The sequence below is a fragment of the Melospiza georgiana genome, chromosome 2, assembly GCF_028018845.1.
Source record: "Melospiza georgiana isolate bMelGeo1 chromosome 2, bMelGeo1.pri, whole genome shotgun sequence".
Taxonomy (NCBI): domain Eukaryota; kingdom Metazoa; phylum Chordata; class Aves; order Passeriformes; family Passerellidae; genus Melospiza; species Melospiza georgiana.
The window spans coordinates 97043450-97061555 of NC_080431.1; the positions used below are offsets into that span (position 1 = coordinate 97043450).

The 18106-nt window shown below is 47.5% G+C and overlaps 1 protein-coding gene across 1 annotated transcript; it reads right to left on the reverse strand.

Annotated features, from left to right (window-relative positions):
- Positions 1-275: 275 nt before the first annotated feature.
- On the reverse strand, positions 276-6104 carry WDR73 (WD repeat domain 73). Its single transcript, XM_058045777.1, has 8 exons — positions 6040-6104; positions 5899-5966; positions 5446-5534; positions 4708-4796; positions 3562-3629; positions 2735-2908; positions 1277-1651; positions 276-698 (listed from the first exon to the last, which is right to left on the reverse strand). Exons 1-8 carry the CDS (start codon positions 6078-6080, stop codon positions 460-462), a joined length of 1143 nt encoding a protein of 380 aa, XP_057901760.1. The 5' UTR covers positions 6081-6104; the 3' UTR covers positions 276-459.
- Between the last annotated feature and the right edge of the window lie 12002 nt (positions 6105-18106).

The window sequence follows — 18106 nt, forward strand, 5'->3', positions numbered from 1 at the left end:
GGATGAGGCAGCAGCAGCTTCTGTGGGCAACCTGTGCCAGGGTCTCCCCACCCTCACAGGGAAGAATTTCTTCCCAATATCTCATCTAACCCTGCCCTCTGGCAATGTGAAGCCACTCCCCCTTGTCCTGTCCCCCCAGGCCCTTGACAAGTCTCCTTTTTGCTCCTCTCCCTTGCTGCAGACATGACACAAGCCTACGATCAAACAAGAGCAGGATGTTTTCTGCCAGCAGCAGAAACACAGGCAGAACCACAAGCACAGCTCTCATCTGCAGGCTGGTACACAGGAGAACAAATAACACAGGCAAAAATTTTTACTATTATTAAAATAGAAATTTTACAGTTGTTCTGCTCACTGCAACAGTCTCCAAACAGTATCTGCAGGCAAACACACACACACACTGCAGCCCATGCAAACTACAGCAGAGGCAGGAAATGCCCTATCTCACCAAAACACCACCTACCCACACTTCCCACAGGGCTGAACCCAGTCCCAGACATGCAAGGAACCATCACTCGCTGCTGACAACAAAGTTCTGGGTTTCTGCAGATGCCACGTGTGCACAGTGACCAGGGGAGGGTCCCTGCTGCCACCTGCTCCACCAAATATGTGGCCTTTGTGAACGAAGATGGGCTCTGCTTCCCTGCCAGAGCTGTCCCAGCTCTGTGTGTCATACACATGCACGGTGCCATCAAAACCTTGGAGAAAAGGGAATTAAAAGGATAAAGAAGGAAGAGAGCGTGCAGAAATTAACTGCTTTGGTCTAGTCCAGCTGGGCTCAGGATCACCTCCCAGCAGGAACAAGGAAAAATGGCCCAGACTAGAAACCTGTGAGAAGAGAGCAGCTCTGCCTCTGAGAAGAGTGTCTCAAAGAAAGAGCTGCTGCAGAGAGCCCAGACCAGACCCCAAAGTTTGTGGACTCATGGGTGTGAACATGCAAGGCTCCGGTCAAGAGGCAGCCTTGCTGCCCAGCTGGTATTTTCAACACTGCAGCCAGGCTGTGACTGGCACTATCACACAGTGCTTGTGGTCAGCTTGGGGCCTTTCATCTCACAGAAGGCCAGCAGGCATCTTCCAGAATCCACCCAGGCCCCTTCTGGAGTTGTTGGAAAGAGGCAGCTGCAGAGGACAATTAGCTGGTGTCTCTGCTCGCTCCAGAGGCAGCACTGAAAAGCCACCTTGTCACTGGGGGGTTTAAGGTGGAGTGAACTGGCCTTCACAAAAATACAAATCAAAAAAGCACCCAGAAAAGGAGATCTCTGCCCTAAGCACCTACCTGAAATGGCAAGGTAGCCTTCCAGAGCAGGAGCCCAGGACACACACAGGAACTCCGCACCTGAGCCGGGAGAGGGGACTCTGGCCTTTGCCACAGCCAAGAACTCCGAGGTTTTCCTGAGGTCTGTCAGGGCCAGGAGCCCCCTGCTCGAGAGGCGAGCCACAGGCTGGGAGCCGGGCTGGGAGCCCTGGGCTGCATGCTGGGTGCCCATGCACCAGTGCTCACTGCTGGGCCCCGAGGGCGCTGGCACGGCCTCCGTGAGGCCCTGCGGCTGCCGCGTGTCGGCCAGGCACAGCCGGCCCGTGGCACTGCACAGCAGCAGCAGGCTGCAGTCCAGGAAGGCCAGGCTGCTCAGCTCCTCGCTGCCTTGGGGAGCTGCAAAACAGAGGCAGGGCTCAGGTCCAGTGAGGAGCATTTCAGCATTTCTGTGCTGCAGTATTGCCTGAGAGAGAAAGCAGGATGGATGCTCAGCAGTAATGTGTCCAGCTGGAGCTGCTGGAATGAGTCCAGAGGAGGCCATGGAGAGGCTCTGAGGGCTACAGCCCCTCTGTCCTAGTGACAGGCTGGACAGCTTGGAGTGTTCAGCCTGGAGAAGAGAAGGAGCCCCTGCCAGTGCCTAAAAGAGCTTTCCCTTGTCCAAAGTCCCTCTCCACCTTTCCACGAGAATTGGAGAGGGACTCTGGACAAGGGCCTGGAGTGACATGGGGGTATGGCTTCCCACTGACAGGGAACAGGGTTAAATGGGATACTGGGCAGAAATTCTTGTCTGTGAGGGTGGTGAGGCCCTGACAAGGCTGTCCAGAGAAGCTGTGGCTGCCTAATGCCTGCAATTTGTACAAGGCTTGGAGCTACCTCATCTAGTGGAAGACGTCTCTGCTCATGGCAGGGAGTTGGAATGAGATGAGCTTTAAATGTCTCTTCCAAGCCAAACCACTCCAAGGTTCTGTGAGTCCCTCTGGCACAGGGACAGTGACAAACAGACCTTCCTTTTCCTCAGTGCTGTGATACTGCCACACATCCCCTCTTCCCTCCCCAGCGATGAGCTCTGTGGGGACTGAGTCTCACTGCACAGTGAAAGCAGAGTCCCCAGATCCCCAAGGAAACCAGGCCTGCACCCACCACCTGTTGTAACCAGGCTGCCACCTCCCTTGTTTGGGACAGCACACACAGCACCCCTCTGCGAACCCAGTTCTCCACACTGAAACTATCTGCAGGACTCAGGTAGTGCCCAGATTTGGAGCAGAAATGTGAGAAATCAGTGTAATGTGAGTGGTAAGCAGCTAGAGATGGACCTGACCATTGTCACCTCTTTCCTCAAGACAATATACTTGTGGCAAATATCTTTATAACCACTTGCACATGTCCAAAAGTACCTGCTCAGTGAAATGTTTGCTACTCAGGCAATTAGCATTGCTTTACCCAAACGCCATCTTTCCAAAAATAAGACATTAGACTTGCCTTGAATGCCTGCTGTGTAGACATTTTTCCTTGATTCAACCTCTGTAATTTGGACTCTGTCAAGTCTTGAACCATGAAGGACCCATGGGGCTCTGGCTGAAATGGTGTCAATTTTAGCCCAGGACTGCCCAGTGCCATTTTCTGTTGCTATGGTGCTTACAGATTTAATAACATCTATTAGGAAAAGATAAAAACAGATGTAAAACACATTGAGAACAAGTAATCCATCCAATTGAGCTGCTTCACAACAATACCTCACAAAGGTAAAAGTGACCTGCAAAACCAATAAGAAATCTAATTATGCCTAACCCCTTCTTGAGGGTAAAACCCCTTTCCAACTCATCCAGCATGGCTGACAAAATGCTGAGCAAACTGAATGAAAATTTGTGAATTGAGATGTTTTTGTTCAATGAAGAAGTTTTCTCCTTTTTCACCTCCTTTCTGGTGGTTTACAAGTATTTCCCAGTAGCAGCCTCTCTCTTTTTGAGAGAAGGTGGATCACAGTCCATCCCAAAAGGCAATGGATGGAGCTAACCATTGGAGTTACTAGGGGACAGCATGCCAACTACATTAGTACAAGGCTACTGTGATAGGCCTGAACATATTAATTCTCTGACAAGGTTTGTGCTGTTAACTCCAAACCACCAAAACTGGTGTAGACCCTTGACTTGTACCCTTCTCCAGCCTGTGCCACACAAGTGTGGTCACTCAGGACAAGGAAGTGGCACTCCTCTCCTCATTTTTGACACACAGGAAGAAGGGGAAGCTAGAGATGTGAGATGCAACAACAACTGCATTGGGAAATACTTGAGCTCAGAAAGCCTTACCAGAGTCCTCAGCTGACACCTGCCAGACCTGGAGGGAGCTGTCGGGGGGGCCACTTGTCACCAGCAAGCTGAGGAAACAGAAGAATCTCACAAAAGAGTCTCCTCAGGAGCAGAGAACAGCCTTGTTTTCCCCAGCCTGGGACAAACTGGTCTGCTGCTCCTGTCAGCAGGAACTCCTGCCTCTGCTTGGAGCAGTGGTGGCTGGAATGACCATAATCCCAGAACTCCTCATGCAGGATGTGCTCCATGCAGCCCAGGCAAGAGCATTTATGAGGATATTTTATGAGGATCTGCTGAGTAGTGGCTGAGGGAGCTGGAGATGGTGTTCAGCTTGAAGAAAAGAAGGCTCAGGGGGCATCTTTTTGCTCTCTACAACTCCCTGACAGGAGGGTGCAGCCAGGTGGGAACTTGGGTGCTCCCAAGGAACAAGGGACAGGACAAGAGGAAATGGGCTCAAATTGCACCAGGGTGGACATTGGGAAAATTCCTTCCCTGAAAGTGTTGTCCAGCCTTGGTACAGGCTGCCCAGGACAGAAGTGGAATTGCCATCCCTTGAGGGACTAGAAGCTGTGTGTGGCACTTGGGGACATGTGTCAGTGGTGGGTTTGGCAGTGACAGGGGAATGCTTGGAACCAATGGTCTCAGAGGGCTTTTCCTACCTAAATGATTCCATGATTTAATTATCACACTTTCCAGAAGGACTAGACTGAGAATGATCCAGACAGCCCCAAAGCAGTCAGTGGGGACTTGTGTAGGAAGAACAAGAGATCAGCCAGCAGTATTTGTTTGGTCTAAATCCAGAGCAGGATAAAAGCTCCTGAACCTGCACACACAGGGTCCTGCAGAGCAGTGGCACCAGCCACCAGTGTCCTGTTCTGCTGCTGAGCAGCTCCAAACAATGTCAAATGCCAAAGGAAGGGAAGGTAGAGCAGGAAAACTCTACAGGCCCCTGCTGCTCAGAAGTGGGGTAGGGAGCAGCAACAACAGCAGCTCTTGGTATGTAACTGGCCCAGCCTCACACTGGTCTCAGAGCTGGCAGGATTGGCCAGCTGGGTTGGGAAGCAGGCATGGAAAAGGAGTTTGCTCTCAGTGGAGAAGTCCCTTGTCCATTTCCAATACACCCTGGGAAGGACCTGGTGGTCATACCTGGTGTCTGGCACATATTTCAGGCTGTACACTGGGCGCTCTGAAAATCCACCACATTCTACCTTGAAATCTCTCTCTGGACACAGGCCCTAGAAATCAAAGGCAAAGTCATTTCTTCACACAGTGGTGCACAACTTGTGCTCAGTTATCACACAAAATGACAGAGACATGAGGCAAACTCTTGCTTGGTACAGCTCTTCCCTGTCCAGCGCTGCCCTTTTCAACAGGAGATACAGCACTGAAGGATTCCAAAACAGTCAGAGAGAACTGAAGCCTGGAGAAAGGTGTTGCCAAGAGCTCTGCCTGTGTTTGTTGCCATCAGTGCACATCTAGCTCAGGAGCTTTCTACTTACCCAAACAGCACCTTCTACTCTAGTGCAGAGGTCACCCACCCAAGGGCCAACCTTGGTGCTCTGCAGGGTGGTCCCCCAGGCCTGAGCTGCTCAGCAAGCCCCTTCTTCACTTGGCTTGCTGTTCTCTTTCTCCATGAAATGCTTTCATTCACATACCTGGAGATGAAGGGTCCACAACCCAAGCTGTCTGCAGAGCAGCTGCAGGATAACGACTGGACAACACACAGGTGATTTATGTGCTTTTCCTTTCAACCAAAGCTGCTCAATCCCTGGCCATGCCCTTGTCACAGCAATAGATAACAGCTCATGAAGGCCACCAAGCCCTGCCTTGGCCTCTGAAAACCTCAGGCCAAGGAGGTCAGAGAGGTCTGGCTGCAACACCCACCTGGGTCTCCTTTGTCAGCAGCGTTGGTGGTGGGATCAGCTGCAGGATCTCGTTCCCATCGGACTGTCCATACCCGGCTACACAGACACCTTGGTGGGGTGGGCATGAAGAGCCAGGAATATGGTGAGGGCTGCCCCCCTGCCCAGCCCACCCTCCCTGAGACAAACCCGAGTTACCGCACAGTCCTTGGACCGCCAGGCCCTGAGCTGGAGCCCAGACTGAGCCCGGAGCAGCTCCAGCCACTCAGCCCCACTTCTGGGGTCCCGCACCCTGGCCACCCTCGGGACCCCAGGCTGGCCCATGCCCAGAGCCTCCTTTCCCCGTTCTCCCGCCCATGGCCCCCGGCCCGGCCCCTGGGCCTCCTCCTTTCCTCCGGCCAGCCCCGGGCCCCGCACCCCGGAGCCTCCAGCCTGGTCCCTCTCCTCCCCTCAGCGCTCCCCGCCTCGCACTCACGGTCCCCGCGGGCCCATTCGATGAGGCGGGTGGGCGCCTGGAGCTCGAAGGTGTGCAGGTCGCGGTACCTGCGGGGAGAGGGCGGCTGTGAGGCGGCGGTGCCCGGCTCGGGGCCGGGGCCGGGGGCCGGGGGTCCCTCACAGTCGCAGCGACTGCAGCAGCCACTCGTCCGCCGCCTCCATGGCAACGCCCGCCCGCACGGCGCCACCGTGGCGTCACGCGCCGACGCGCGTCAGTGACGTCACGCAGGCTGAGGGCGGGGAGTGGCGGTGCGGCAGCCGCGGGAGGCGGAGCGGGCTGGGATGGCGGGGACTCAAAGCTGGCATGGGAAGGGACATCTTCGACAGGACTAAATTGCTCCAAGCCCTGTCCAGCCTGGCCTTGAATACTTCCAGGGACTGAGCAGTCGCAGCTTCTCTGGGCAACCTGTGCCATTGCCTCGCCACCCTCACAGCCAAGAATTACTGCCCAATATCCCATCTAACCCTGTCCCCTGACAGTGGGAAGTGTGAAAAATGCGTATTTTATGATTGGCTTTTTGCAAATATTAAAATTATTATTATATGTGTTGTGTTACAAAGTGATGCTGTATTAATTTTCTTAAGTAGTGGGTTATATATTGAGGTTATAACATAATGTTAAAATAGAAACTATGCTATGTAAGATACTTTTTTCCTAAAGAAAGGACTCGCAGGGAGATAGCAGCCACAGGACACCTAAATCTTTCAGAGAAAGAGAATTTATTGCTCCATTATCAGAAGAAACGAACTTCTTCCCACCTTGCTCAGCCATGAAGACGCCGTCAGGATTCAGAGGAAGAAGTTGACACTGACCAGACAGAATCCTTTGTTTGGATAGAATTTATGCGTCATGTATGAGGTGTATGAATATACAACAGGCTATTGCTTTTAAGGGTTAATCCTCTGTTAATGTGTGTCCTTTTTCGGGCTCGTGCTGCCCAGAAAAGCTACCCAGATGTCCGTAACTCTTTGTTTCTGTTGTGGCATATTGTCCAAAATTTTTACTACTCTAATTATATTGCTATTTTTATAATCATTTTATTAAACTTTTAAAATATTAAAAACAAGTGATTGATGTTTTTTATACCTTGAAGCATCTCCATGGCTTTCCTGGGCTTGCCACACCAGCTGCATGTCCTCATGTTTTGGGTCCCAGAGCTGGATGTGTAACTCCTAAACATAAAACCTGCTTTCCTCTTGTTCTGTTGCTCCAGGCTCTCTCCTTTTTGTTCCTCTTCCTTTTGGTCTGTTTTCTTTTGCAGCCATGACAAAGCCTATTATCAAACATCTGCAGGATGTTCTCTGTCAGCAGCCACAGCCAGAAACACAGGTACAGTCACATCTTTCATTTGCCAGATCATATCCAGCTCTCCATCCAGTAGAATCTTCAGTGCTTCATGTTTGAAATTCCTTGCCCCTTCCATAGCAGGGGTTTGGAACAAGATAAACTTTAAGGTCCCTTTCAACCCAAAGCATTTGATAGTTCTGTGTGGCAATGACATCTTTCAAAAAACAAGCATTAGGTACCTTCAACTGAATGCAGATGAGTCACGTGTTCTCTGACATAAATATGTAAAATTACAAGAAAATAGAAATCTGGAGTTAAATCCTGTCTCTTAGTTGAGGTGCCATGGATCACTATGTTAAGGGGAAAGCACGATTATATCTGTTCTGAAGACTATCACATAGGATAAAGAGATCTAAACTGGAGAGGGAAATATTCAGAAAGAGCAGGAAAAGAGGCCCAGATTGCCCAGAGAAGCTGTGGCTGCCCCATCCCTGAAAGCAGCTTGGAGCAGCCTGGTCCAGGGGTAAGGGGGGTTGGAATGAGATGTCCTTGCAGGGAAGAGGATGAGCCAACTGCAAATAGAACTGTGTCTGGGTAATGTGAGGGAACATCAGTTAAATCAGTCTTTGGGTTATTTGAAATGTGCATCCCTTGCTCACACTGGAATGTTCTCCATCACCAGGCAGAGGTAACAGGCTTGCTGGATTTAGGGTGATGCATCTTCTTAAATCATCCTATGCTTGTTCTGGTGTAAAAGTTGCTGCTGACACCAAGTTAATGCAGTCTGGTACTCCTGCTGCACCTGGGTCCAGGTGGGGCCAGCTCTTCTCTGTCTCTCCATTCTTGGCTGCTTTAGTTAGAAACTTAGGCAATTCTCCCAACCTTGGAATCCACAGTCAACAAAACACCACACCTCTGAGAAAACCTCCTACTTGCTTTTTGTGTCCAGGCATGGGAGCTCAATTATTCCCTCAATGCTTTCTGGATTTATCATTTGGATTTATCATTTGTTGCCCCTTCCCCAAAACAGAGCCTAAATATTTCATCTTGCTTTGGCACAGCTGAGGTATGGATGGACATAGTGCCACCCTTTTGCTAGAACAATAGGTAATGTACAGTGTCTGCTACACAACTGGAGTAATTTTATCCCTTAATTGCAGTGCATTAAGTACCAAAATTCTATGCAGATACAACAGGGCTGTGAGATGGATAAGGAATTGGTTGCATGGTCACATCCAGAAGGTAGTGATCAGTGGCTCAGTCCTGATGGACATCAGTGACCAGTGGTGTCCCTCAGGGGCCTGTACTGGGACCAGAGTTATTTCATACCTTCATTAATGACACAGACAAAGGCATTGAGTGCACCCTTGGCCAGTTTGCAGATGACACCAAGCTGAGTGGTGCAGGTGACCCACGTGAAGGAGGGGGTGTCAGTCAGAGGGACCTGGACATCTTGAGGACTGGCTCATGGGAATCTCATGAGGTTTAACAAGACTAAGTGCAAGGTGCTGCATCTGGGTCAAGTCCAAGCACAACTCCAGACTGAGTGGGGAATGGTTTTGAGAGCAGCCCTGCTGAGAAGGACTTGGGGGTGCTGGTGGGTGAGAGGCTGAACATACCCTGGCTGTGTGCACTGGGAGCCCAGAAGATTCTGTGTGCTGGGCTGCATCCAAAGCCCTGTGGGCAGCAAGGAAGGGGGGAATTCTGCCCCTCTACACCACTCAGGTGAGACTCACCTGTAGAGCTGCATCCAGCTCTGGGGTCCCAGCACAGGAAGGACATGGACCTGATGGAGCAAGTCTAGAGGAGGTCATGGAGATGATTAGAGGGGTGGAGCATCTCTGCTGTGAGTAAAGGCTGAGGGAATCTGGAGTGTTCAGCCTGGAGATGAGAAGGCTCCAGGGAAACCTTAGAGCCCCTTTCAGTACCTAGAGGGAGCCTACAGGAAAGATGGAGAGAGGCTATTTACAAGGGCATGTAGTGACAGGATAAGGGGTAACGGCTTCACATTACCAGGGAGCAGGCTTAGATGAGATCTTGGGAAGAAATTCTTGGCTGTCAGGGTGGGGAAGCCCTGGTACAGGATGCCTGGAGAAGCTGTGGCTGCCTTGTCCCTAGAAGTGTTCAAGGCCAGGCTGGTTAGGGCTTGGAGCAACCTGGTCTAGTGGAAGGTGTCCCTGCCCATGGCAGGGAGTTTGGAATCAGATGGTCTTTGAGGTCTGTTCCAAGATAAACCATCTTGTGATTCTGTGATTCTACTTCCTGAAGACCACAACAGAACTTTAAAGCATTTTCTCATTTACTTTTTTTTTTTTTTTTTTTTTTTTTTTTTTTAATAGCAAAAGTTTTTTCCATCCTGTGTGAAATAGTCTGGGGTCTTTGGAGTCACTGAATCCTGGTGTGTCTCTGAGTGGCTGCTCACCTGCCTCTGGCCTCACTTCAGATGCCATTTCCTGCCATTTCTCACCATGCAGAACTCCACCTGCAGCTTGCACACTGAGCTACCTGTTCTAAATGTGTTCCTGAACAGTTCATTTCCTAGTCTGGGATTTTGAACATTCTCCTGGTCTACAGCCACATTTCCATATTCTTTCAGTTAAGCTTGTAAGCCCATTTGACCTGCAAAAAATGCATAAAATGATAAGAGGATAAGAGAGAATTTATCCTTCACACACTATTTTAAAGTAATTTTTTTCAACATTTGTTTACATTTTTCAGTGAGGGATAGAGCGGAAATCAAAGGAATGCCACTTGGGTTCCCTCCCAAGGGAACAGAGGTGAAATGTTGAAATGTCACCATGGGTTGATAATTGAAGAATGATTGATTTGATCTACAAACTTTTACCTGCCCAAAACAGTTGACATTCTGCGGTGCCTTGGGGCCTCTTCCTGCCTGAGCAAGTAAACAGCAGAAAGTTCTAAAAGCTCTTTGCCAGTAGACAAATGAATGAGCAGAGGGTTGAGGAAGAGGTGGAAGGATGTCAGCTGTTGTGTGCAACGGGTTTGTGGAGCACTGCTGAGTAACTTAAAACACCCAATGTATAGGAAGGCAGCAGAATATCCCTGTGTGTCCTGTCCCCTCAGAAGTGGAGCTCAGCTGCATATCCATGTTTGCCTTCAAACTCTTCCAGCCTGCGGTCCAGAGGGGCCCATCCAAAATCACAGTGACAGTCCTTTTGGTCACACACCTAAAAGAAAAAATGTGCTTTGCAGGGTGAAAAATAAATCCTGAGATGGGCAGGTGTTCATTTGGGGAATAGCACAGCAGAGACAGGCTGGATGAAATCCATCTCCTAAGATAAATTTGTTACTCAGCTTTAGCTGCTGCTCTAGTAATGTTCAACCTGTTGGGTGCAAAGGTGACAGTCTGATGCCCCTGGTCATGGGCTGCCGTGGGCTGTGCGGCTTGTACTGATCTGTTGGTGTTTGCTGTGTTGGCAGTGGGAGTTCCCAATCCATCACTGAGGTCATGGTCATGTTAGAAAGTGCTAAAAAGGCAGCAGGGAAGAGAGGACAGCACATAGATGGTGAAATATGGTTGTATTTGTCTTTTTGCAGCTTAAAAAAAGTGCTTTTTTGCATTTCTCAAGCCATTTTCATCAAAGCTGAAAACCACTTTTGCACTCTTTATTACTTGCAGAGCAACCGTGCTCTTGTAAATGTTCCGTTTCTGCCATGACAACATTCACAAGTATGTTCAAAATGAAATTGTGACAAGTATGTTCAAAATGAAATTGTCACCTTCAGTTTCAAAATTACAGGTTTCCTGCAAGATAGGCTCAAGACTCCCTCAGTTGCATATTTATTGTCCTTGTCCAGGCTGGACTACTCAGCTTCTGCGTTCCTTGTTTCTCATTCATGGTTTTTAACAGCTAAAAACTTCTCACGAGGTGAAGTGAGGGTGTGGCCCATAAAACCACTCTGTCAGTTCCCTCCCCAGAAGGGCAGGGCTGAGAAAATCTGCCAAAAGTCTGATGAATCAAGATAAGGGCAGAGAGAGATCACTCAGTCATTACCGTCTCAGGCAAAACAGATTTGATTTGGGGAAATTGGTTTAATTTATTATCAATCAAAGCAGAGTAGGTAAATGAGGAAAAACCCCCAAATCTTAAAACATTCTCCCTGTATTCCTGGCTTCTTCCACTCTTCCTGAGTTCAGTCCAGGCTCAGTTTGACTGGCATGGAGTCCTGCAGCTGCTGCAGGTGGATGTCTGCTTCCCCCTGCGCTCTGTCAGCTGCAGGGCACAGCTGCCTCCCCATGGGCTGAACTATCAGCTGCCAGGGAATCTCAGCTCTGGCACCTCTTGCCCCTCCTTCTGCACTGATCTTGGACACTGCAGGGCTGCTGCACTCACATGTTCTCACTCTGTCCAGCTGAAGTTGCCCAGTATTCTTTACTTTCCTGAATGCTTTGTCTGAGAGGTGCTCCCAGTGTGGCCGATGGGCTCGGCCTTGGCCAGCGATGGATTTCCTTGGAGCTGCCTGTGGTTGCCTCTGCCAGACATGGAGGGAGTTTATGGCATCTTGTCACAGAAGCCACCCCTGTAGCCTCCCTGCTATCCAAACCTGGCCACACAAACCCAATACAGAGGAGTTGTCAAAGAGCCTGAATATCCCCAGAGCAGAGGGAAGAAGGCAAGACTTCCCCCAGGAGAGCTGCCCTGGTTTTGGGTCGTGCTGCTTTGTGGGTGTGCACTCAGCCTGTGCCTGTGGCGTGCCTTGAGGTGCTGCAGAAGTGAGCCCATCTCTTGTTGCAGGTTAGTTAGGGGTTAGGACTCTTCTCTCCAGGAGAGAGCAAAAAGCCAGCATTGCTCCAACGACTTTGAGAACACTGATGCCAAGAACATAACTTTTGCTGACCAAGCAGAAGGAAAGCAGACCTCAGATCCTTTCAATTACCAGTAACTTTTCTTACTGGCCCTCAGCAGTAATAAAGGACAGATGGATGCCAGTCTTCCCACTATTCTGCTGCATCATTCACACTAACACCCACACAGATCTGGCCATCTGCAATAATACTTGTCTGGGAAGGAGCAGGTACTTTGGAAGTGATGTCAGAAAAAAGACCCACCTGTAAAAAAGTTTTGCCAATGTTAATGTCTGAAAAGTAGGGCATATATGTAATGAAAACAGTGACAGATCTGAGCATGCCCTTTTAATAAGATCTCTCTGACTCCACCTGATTTAAATCCAGTAGCAATGATGGACGCAAGGAAGGATGAAGTGTTATGTTGTGGAAGTTGGTTTTCACAGTATTGGAGGGAACAAGGAAGAAAAATGGCACAAGTAAGCAACAAATACTGCTCTGAAAAGTTGGGGGTAGCCAGAGCAGGATCTGTGAGGACAGTCATGGGTGAAAACCAAGATAATCCCTGTACTGTCAACCTAGGAATGGTGCTTGACTTCTGAGACTGCTTTTGAGGGACAAATTTACACTTTATCCACTCTCCTAGTCAAAGGATACTTAGGTGGTTTTGATTTAGCCCTTTGCCATCAAGCTTTATTCTCACTACAGTTGTTCATAAGAACTGCCCTGATATACATCCTGTATATATCCCTGATATACATCCTGTTCCTACAAATCTGCAGAAAGAGGCAGATTTATGTTAATGAAATGATTCCATGACAGATGCTATGAGAGGACATTGACTGCATACAAGTAATGTGAAACAGCGGGCTGAGTCTCTTCAGTCATTTATTTGATTATATAGTTTTATTTAAGACTTTTCTTTCTCCAAACAAGCACGTCTTGATTTGTAAGACAGGTGTCTGCCAAAGGAGAAAAATTCTGATTGCAAAGTAGATAACATTAATATTATCATTTTAAGCTATTGTGATGTCTTGGCTTGAAAGACAGGTGTCTGCCAAGGGAGGTGGGAATCTCCCTTGAAATGGAGAATATGACACCCTTCCTCTGGAGGGAAATTAAGGAGCTTTCAGGTGAAGATATAGGAAAAGGAATAACAGTTCTTTACTAGTATAGAAAGGCAAACAGCAAAACAAAACCAAAAAAGGCAACCAACAACAACAAAAGCAGAGATCCAGCAGCAGCCTTCTCTCGGCTGCGGCACTTTCCCCTTGGGTGCAGTTCCAGTCTGTCCTAGGGTGACGTTATGATGTTTGTATCCCCATCCATGTGTTCTGTTTATGCTGGATATCACGTTCTGTGCTTTCAAGACTGTCTTTGAAGAGCGAAGTTTTGTTTTGGTTTTGCTATCAGCCGCTCCCCCATGGCCGGTGGGACACACAGATGGGGCTGTACATGGTGCTGCTTTTGCTTTTTGCTTTTGCTTTGCTCTTGCTCTTGTTTCTGCTTTGCTCTTGCTTTTTGCTTCTGCTCATTAGTTAGTAGCTAAGCAGTCCAAATTTTTTTCTGGACTGTTTTTCCTTTCCCTTTTTTTGGACCTACTCGAACCTGCTCCGGACTGGGACCTGGGAACACCGAGGGTTTGCACCTTGTGGCTGCAGCAGCTGCCCCAGCGCCGGAGGAACTGATAACAGAGCGACCACCCCCGAGAGAGCCTTTCTGAATTTGTCATCTTTTTCAGAGCGGTGAAAGAGTGGTGCCATCCGGTATTGTTCATTTTGTGTGCTGGGGGGTGCTGTGCCTGTTAAATAAAGAGGTTCTTTCCACTTCTCTCCGAGGAATCCTTCCCGAACCGGTTGGGGGGAGGTGTCGTGTAGGTTTGCTTTCTGGAGGGGCCCTCTTTTGGTGGTTTTCTCCCAAATTTGCCCTAAACCAGGACGCGGTCACAGCTGCAGGGGCGCTGGCGGCTCCCAGCCGGGCGGGACCGTGCAGTGACTCCCCCGCGGCTGCAGGGGGCGCTGCGGCGCGGGCTCGGCCGTGTGGGCAGGAAGGGATGGAGACGGAACTTCCCTCACAAAGCCCCCGGCACAGCCGATCCGCTGCCCCCTTTGGATGGGGAAAGGAGCTGTGGCAGGAACCTGGAAAGCAGCAGGCTGGAATGGCAGGGCGGGCTCAGCCAGGGCAGCGAGCAAGAGGCAGCAGAAACTCTGCAGCTGTGGTTGGAAGCTCCTGGCAGGCAGGGAGTGCAGGGCCGCAGTGCAGCAAAAACCCACGGCAGGCTTCTTCTGTCTCTCCTAGGTAGCCGGTTGTTACTGTCTCTAAGCAACAAAATGGGATGTGAAAAACGCCAGTCACTTGTTCTTAAAATTTTAAAAGTTTAATAGTAATAAAATGGTTATAAAAATAGTAATACAATTCGAGTAATAATAATTTGGACAATTAGCATTAGGACAATATGAGACAATAAGAACAAAGAGTTACAGATGTCCGGGTACCTTTTCTGGGCAAAATAAGCCCGAAAACGGACACCCGTTAACAGAGGATTAACCCTTAAAAACAACAGCCTGTTGCATATTCATACACCTCATACATGATGCATAAATTCCATTCTAACACAGGATTCTGTCTGGTCAGCGTCAACTTCTTCCTATTAATCCTGAGAGTGTCATCAGGGCTGAGCGAGGCAGGAAGAACTCAATAAGAGAGCAATAAATTCTTTTTATCTGAAAGATTTAGGTGCCCTGTGGCTGCTATCTCGGTGCAAGTCCTTTCTTTAAAAAGTATCTTACATGGCATAGTTTCTATTTTAACATTTTGTTATAACCTAAAACTACATTTAACACACTACTTAAGAGAATTAATACAGCATTGCTTTCTAACACAACACATATAATATTCATTTTAATATTTGCGAAAAGCCAATCATAAAATACACATTTTTCACGGGGAGAAACTTCCCTAAGAGAAAGAAAACAAAAGGAAAAACTCTAACCTCCAACTAGCAAAAAATGATGACCTTATACTCCAGGTTCAAGACAAACCAAAGGGGAGACTGAACTGGCTTACAAAATGCATAGAAAACACTTCTCCCTCAGGAACTGAGTACTTAAGAGTTGAAAATAATTGAAGGTAATGTCAGTATTAGTAGAAAGTACCCTATGTTCCTGCTCTATTCATATTCTTCTCAAGATACCTGCCTAGACTGGTGGGGGACTGGGGCTGGGTGGACTCTTGGACTGACCCTGCACAACAATTCTGAACTGGTACAGAAATGCAATACAGAAATGCAACACCATTTCCCCAGCTCCCACGAGTGTGTCGCTCAGAAACTCTGTTATTGTCCTGCCCAGATCACAATGTGAACAAGACCTTGGAAGAATAGATATTTGATGTGTGCAGTGAAAAACATGGGGTCTGGGAGACCAAATACATCTCCTCTGTGCCGCAGGAGCACGAAGGAAAGAGATTTTCAACTTTTTGCCATGCAAATTAGTTATTTTTGGAATTGTTTGCAGTTGCTGCTGTGAAATCCATGTCTCCTGAAAGGAGAACTCTACTAAAACCACTACTGATCAACTCCTTCCCTTTTGGTGGAACTCAGCACCTCTGTTTTCCTTAGAAATCTTTTCCCTGCTGTATACAAGCAGGAAAGTCGTCCTTAAGTAGGTCAGTGGCTTGTCAGGAACTTGCTCTTCTGTGTGGGTTAAAGGGAAGAAGTTAATCTTAATCTTATTCCTGGGATTACACCTCAAATTCGTTTGAATGTACAACAAATAAACTTCAGCTTTGGTTGGTTGCCTCAAAAGAAGAGCACAACCTTTTTCTTTTCCCTTCTAATGGAGAAAAAATTAGCAGCAGGAATATTTGAACATTAAAGAAATGCAGAACAACTTTGCCTTAATAATGTTAAGCCTCACCTAAATTACAGCTGTAAATAAGTGTTTTGGATAACAAGGAGATCCTTTCATGGGGAAAAACCCAACCATCATCCATTTCTCCTCTGGGAGTAGCCAGGCAGGTGCTCACAGGCCAAGTGAGCAAGCAGCAGCAATGCATCCTGCTAGCAGGGATCTTAAGGGTTATCACAGGCTTCTTCTCTGCTTAAAAGAGAAGGGTGTCCTTATAGGATATTCAGTAAAATATAATTACTCAAAATTCTTTCAAAAAAGATTTTGCTATTCAATAAAATAGAATTATTCAAAAGGTTTTTTTAGAAGATTTGACAAAATAATACATTGAATTTGAAAAAATAAACGTTCCAATAAATTCTGAGTTATTTTACTATGCAGAAAGTCTTCTTCCCCCAAAATGAAGGGAAAAGGAGCAGAAAAAACCCATCCCAAACCAGAAACAAGGTCCTGAAAAAACAAGTGAGTGAAATAAGTGATCGAACACAGAATCACAGAAGGGTTAAGGTTGGAAGGGTCTTTAAAGATCATCTCATTCCATCCCTGCTGCCATGGGCAGGGACCTCTTCCTTTAGCCTAGATTGCTGCAAGCCCTGTCCAACCTGGCCTCATCCTATCACAAAGGTTTAATTGAAATCTCAAGTTGTGAACCACATGTATAAATTATTATATCTTAAAAACAAACAAACAAGCAACCAACCCCAGTGGCTTGTATATATGAAAATGAATAAAGCTAAAAATGAGATGGAAATTAGTCCATTACAGACCACTGTATCAAAATCAGAAATGAGCTGTGCCCTCTGTGTGTGTTCATGAGCGGAAAAATACAAGAGAGGACTCTGAAAGGGAAAATTGAATTCTTGTAACAATTTACATGACAAATATGTGCTGATTAGTACATGGACTCATTAAACTGTTACATTTTTCCCCCCACATAAGATATTACTGGGACAAAAGACTTATCAGCATATACATGTAAAAACTAGTGAAAGATGAAAGAAGATGAAAATATTCTTGCTCCATGCTGAGAGGAATAGTGGATTTGTCTTTACTAACAAGCTGTGGGTCTGCTGGTAGGTGAAACTAGCACTGGGAGATAAAAGAAACAATGGGAACGATTCCACTGATTTATGAATGGAAAAAGATATTTGCTTTTACAAATAAACTTTAGGTTTGCTGATAAATGAAATTAGACATTGAAAGATGAAAGAAACAATGGGGAAGAAAAACCCCTAAATTCTGTAAGAATTAAAAGGGAGGGTTATACATTAGAGGGAAATCTTTGGGATCAGGCATTCCGGGAAGTCTGTACCTCTCCAGTACCTCAGCCAATGGGGAAAGAGAGAAGGGAAATGTGCCCAGGAAATCAGGATAAAAAAGAGGTTACATCCTCCAAAAATTTGAGAGATCCCAGGGGAATGCCCCATGGCCTCTCCCTTAATTTGAATAAAGTAAAAGGACTCCTCTGTCTCCTTTCTGGACACAAACCTCTGGTGTTTGTGGATTAATTTTCTTAGCAGTCACAATTACTGTGACTGACAGCATTCTAGCACCTTTTTTTGAGCTTCTTCCTTGCAGGAATCCCGGGAGAAAAGAGCCACTCGGTTAGGGGAAGTAGGGCTTTATAGAGGGATCTCGAGGGTGGGATGGAACACAGGAGTGAATGGGATGAGGGCAGAGAGGCAGAGCAAAGGGAAAGGGCCAATGGGGTAGAAGAAATCAACATACACTGACAAATGTGGAGAGCATTTTGAGCAGACGCTGGATAGAAGCAAGCTGCACAGCCCTGCATACGTGCCTGATAGCAGAGACATGCTGCCCTTGGGCATAAAATGTAAAGAAGTTTGCCAAGATGTACCCAAGGAAAAGGGATGTGAAGGAGGATGTTCTGAGGATGTGAAGATATAGGGCAAGATGTTCTGCTGACACTTTTGCCAAGCTACGCTACGTGACCAAAGATATGTTAGCTCTTTGTCTTACACGTAGTACTTTGTAACCAATCAAATGTGTTCTCATGTATCTGAACCCTGCATTACTATATAAATGTACCCTCAGATTTGCAATAAATTGAGCAGTGATCATTACTTCCATGAGGATTGATCTCTGACTCTGGGGGCTCCTCTCTATCCCTCTATTTCTCCCCCTACCCCCTGTCCCTCATATTCTCTCTTTATATAAAGGTCTC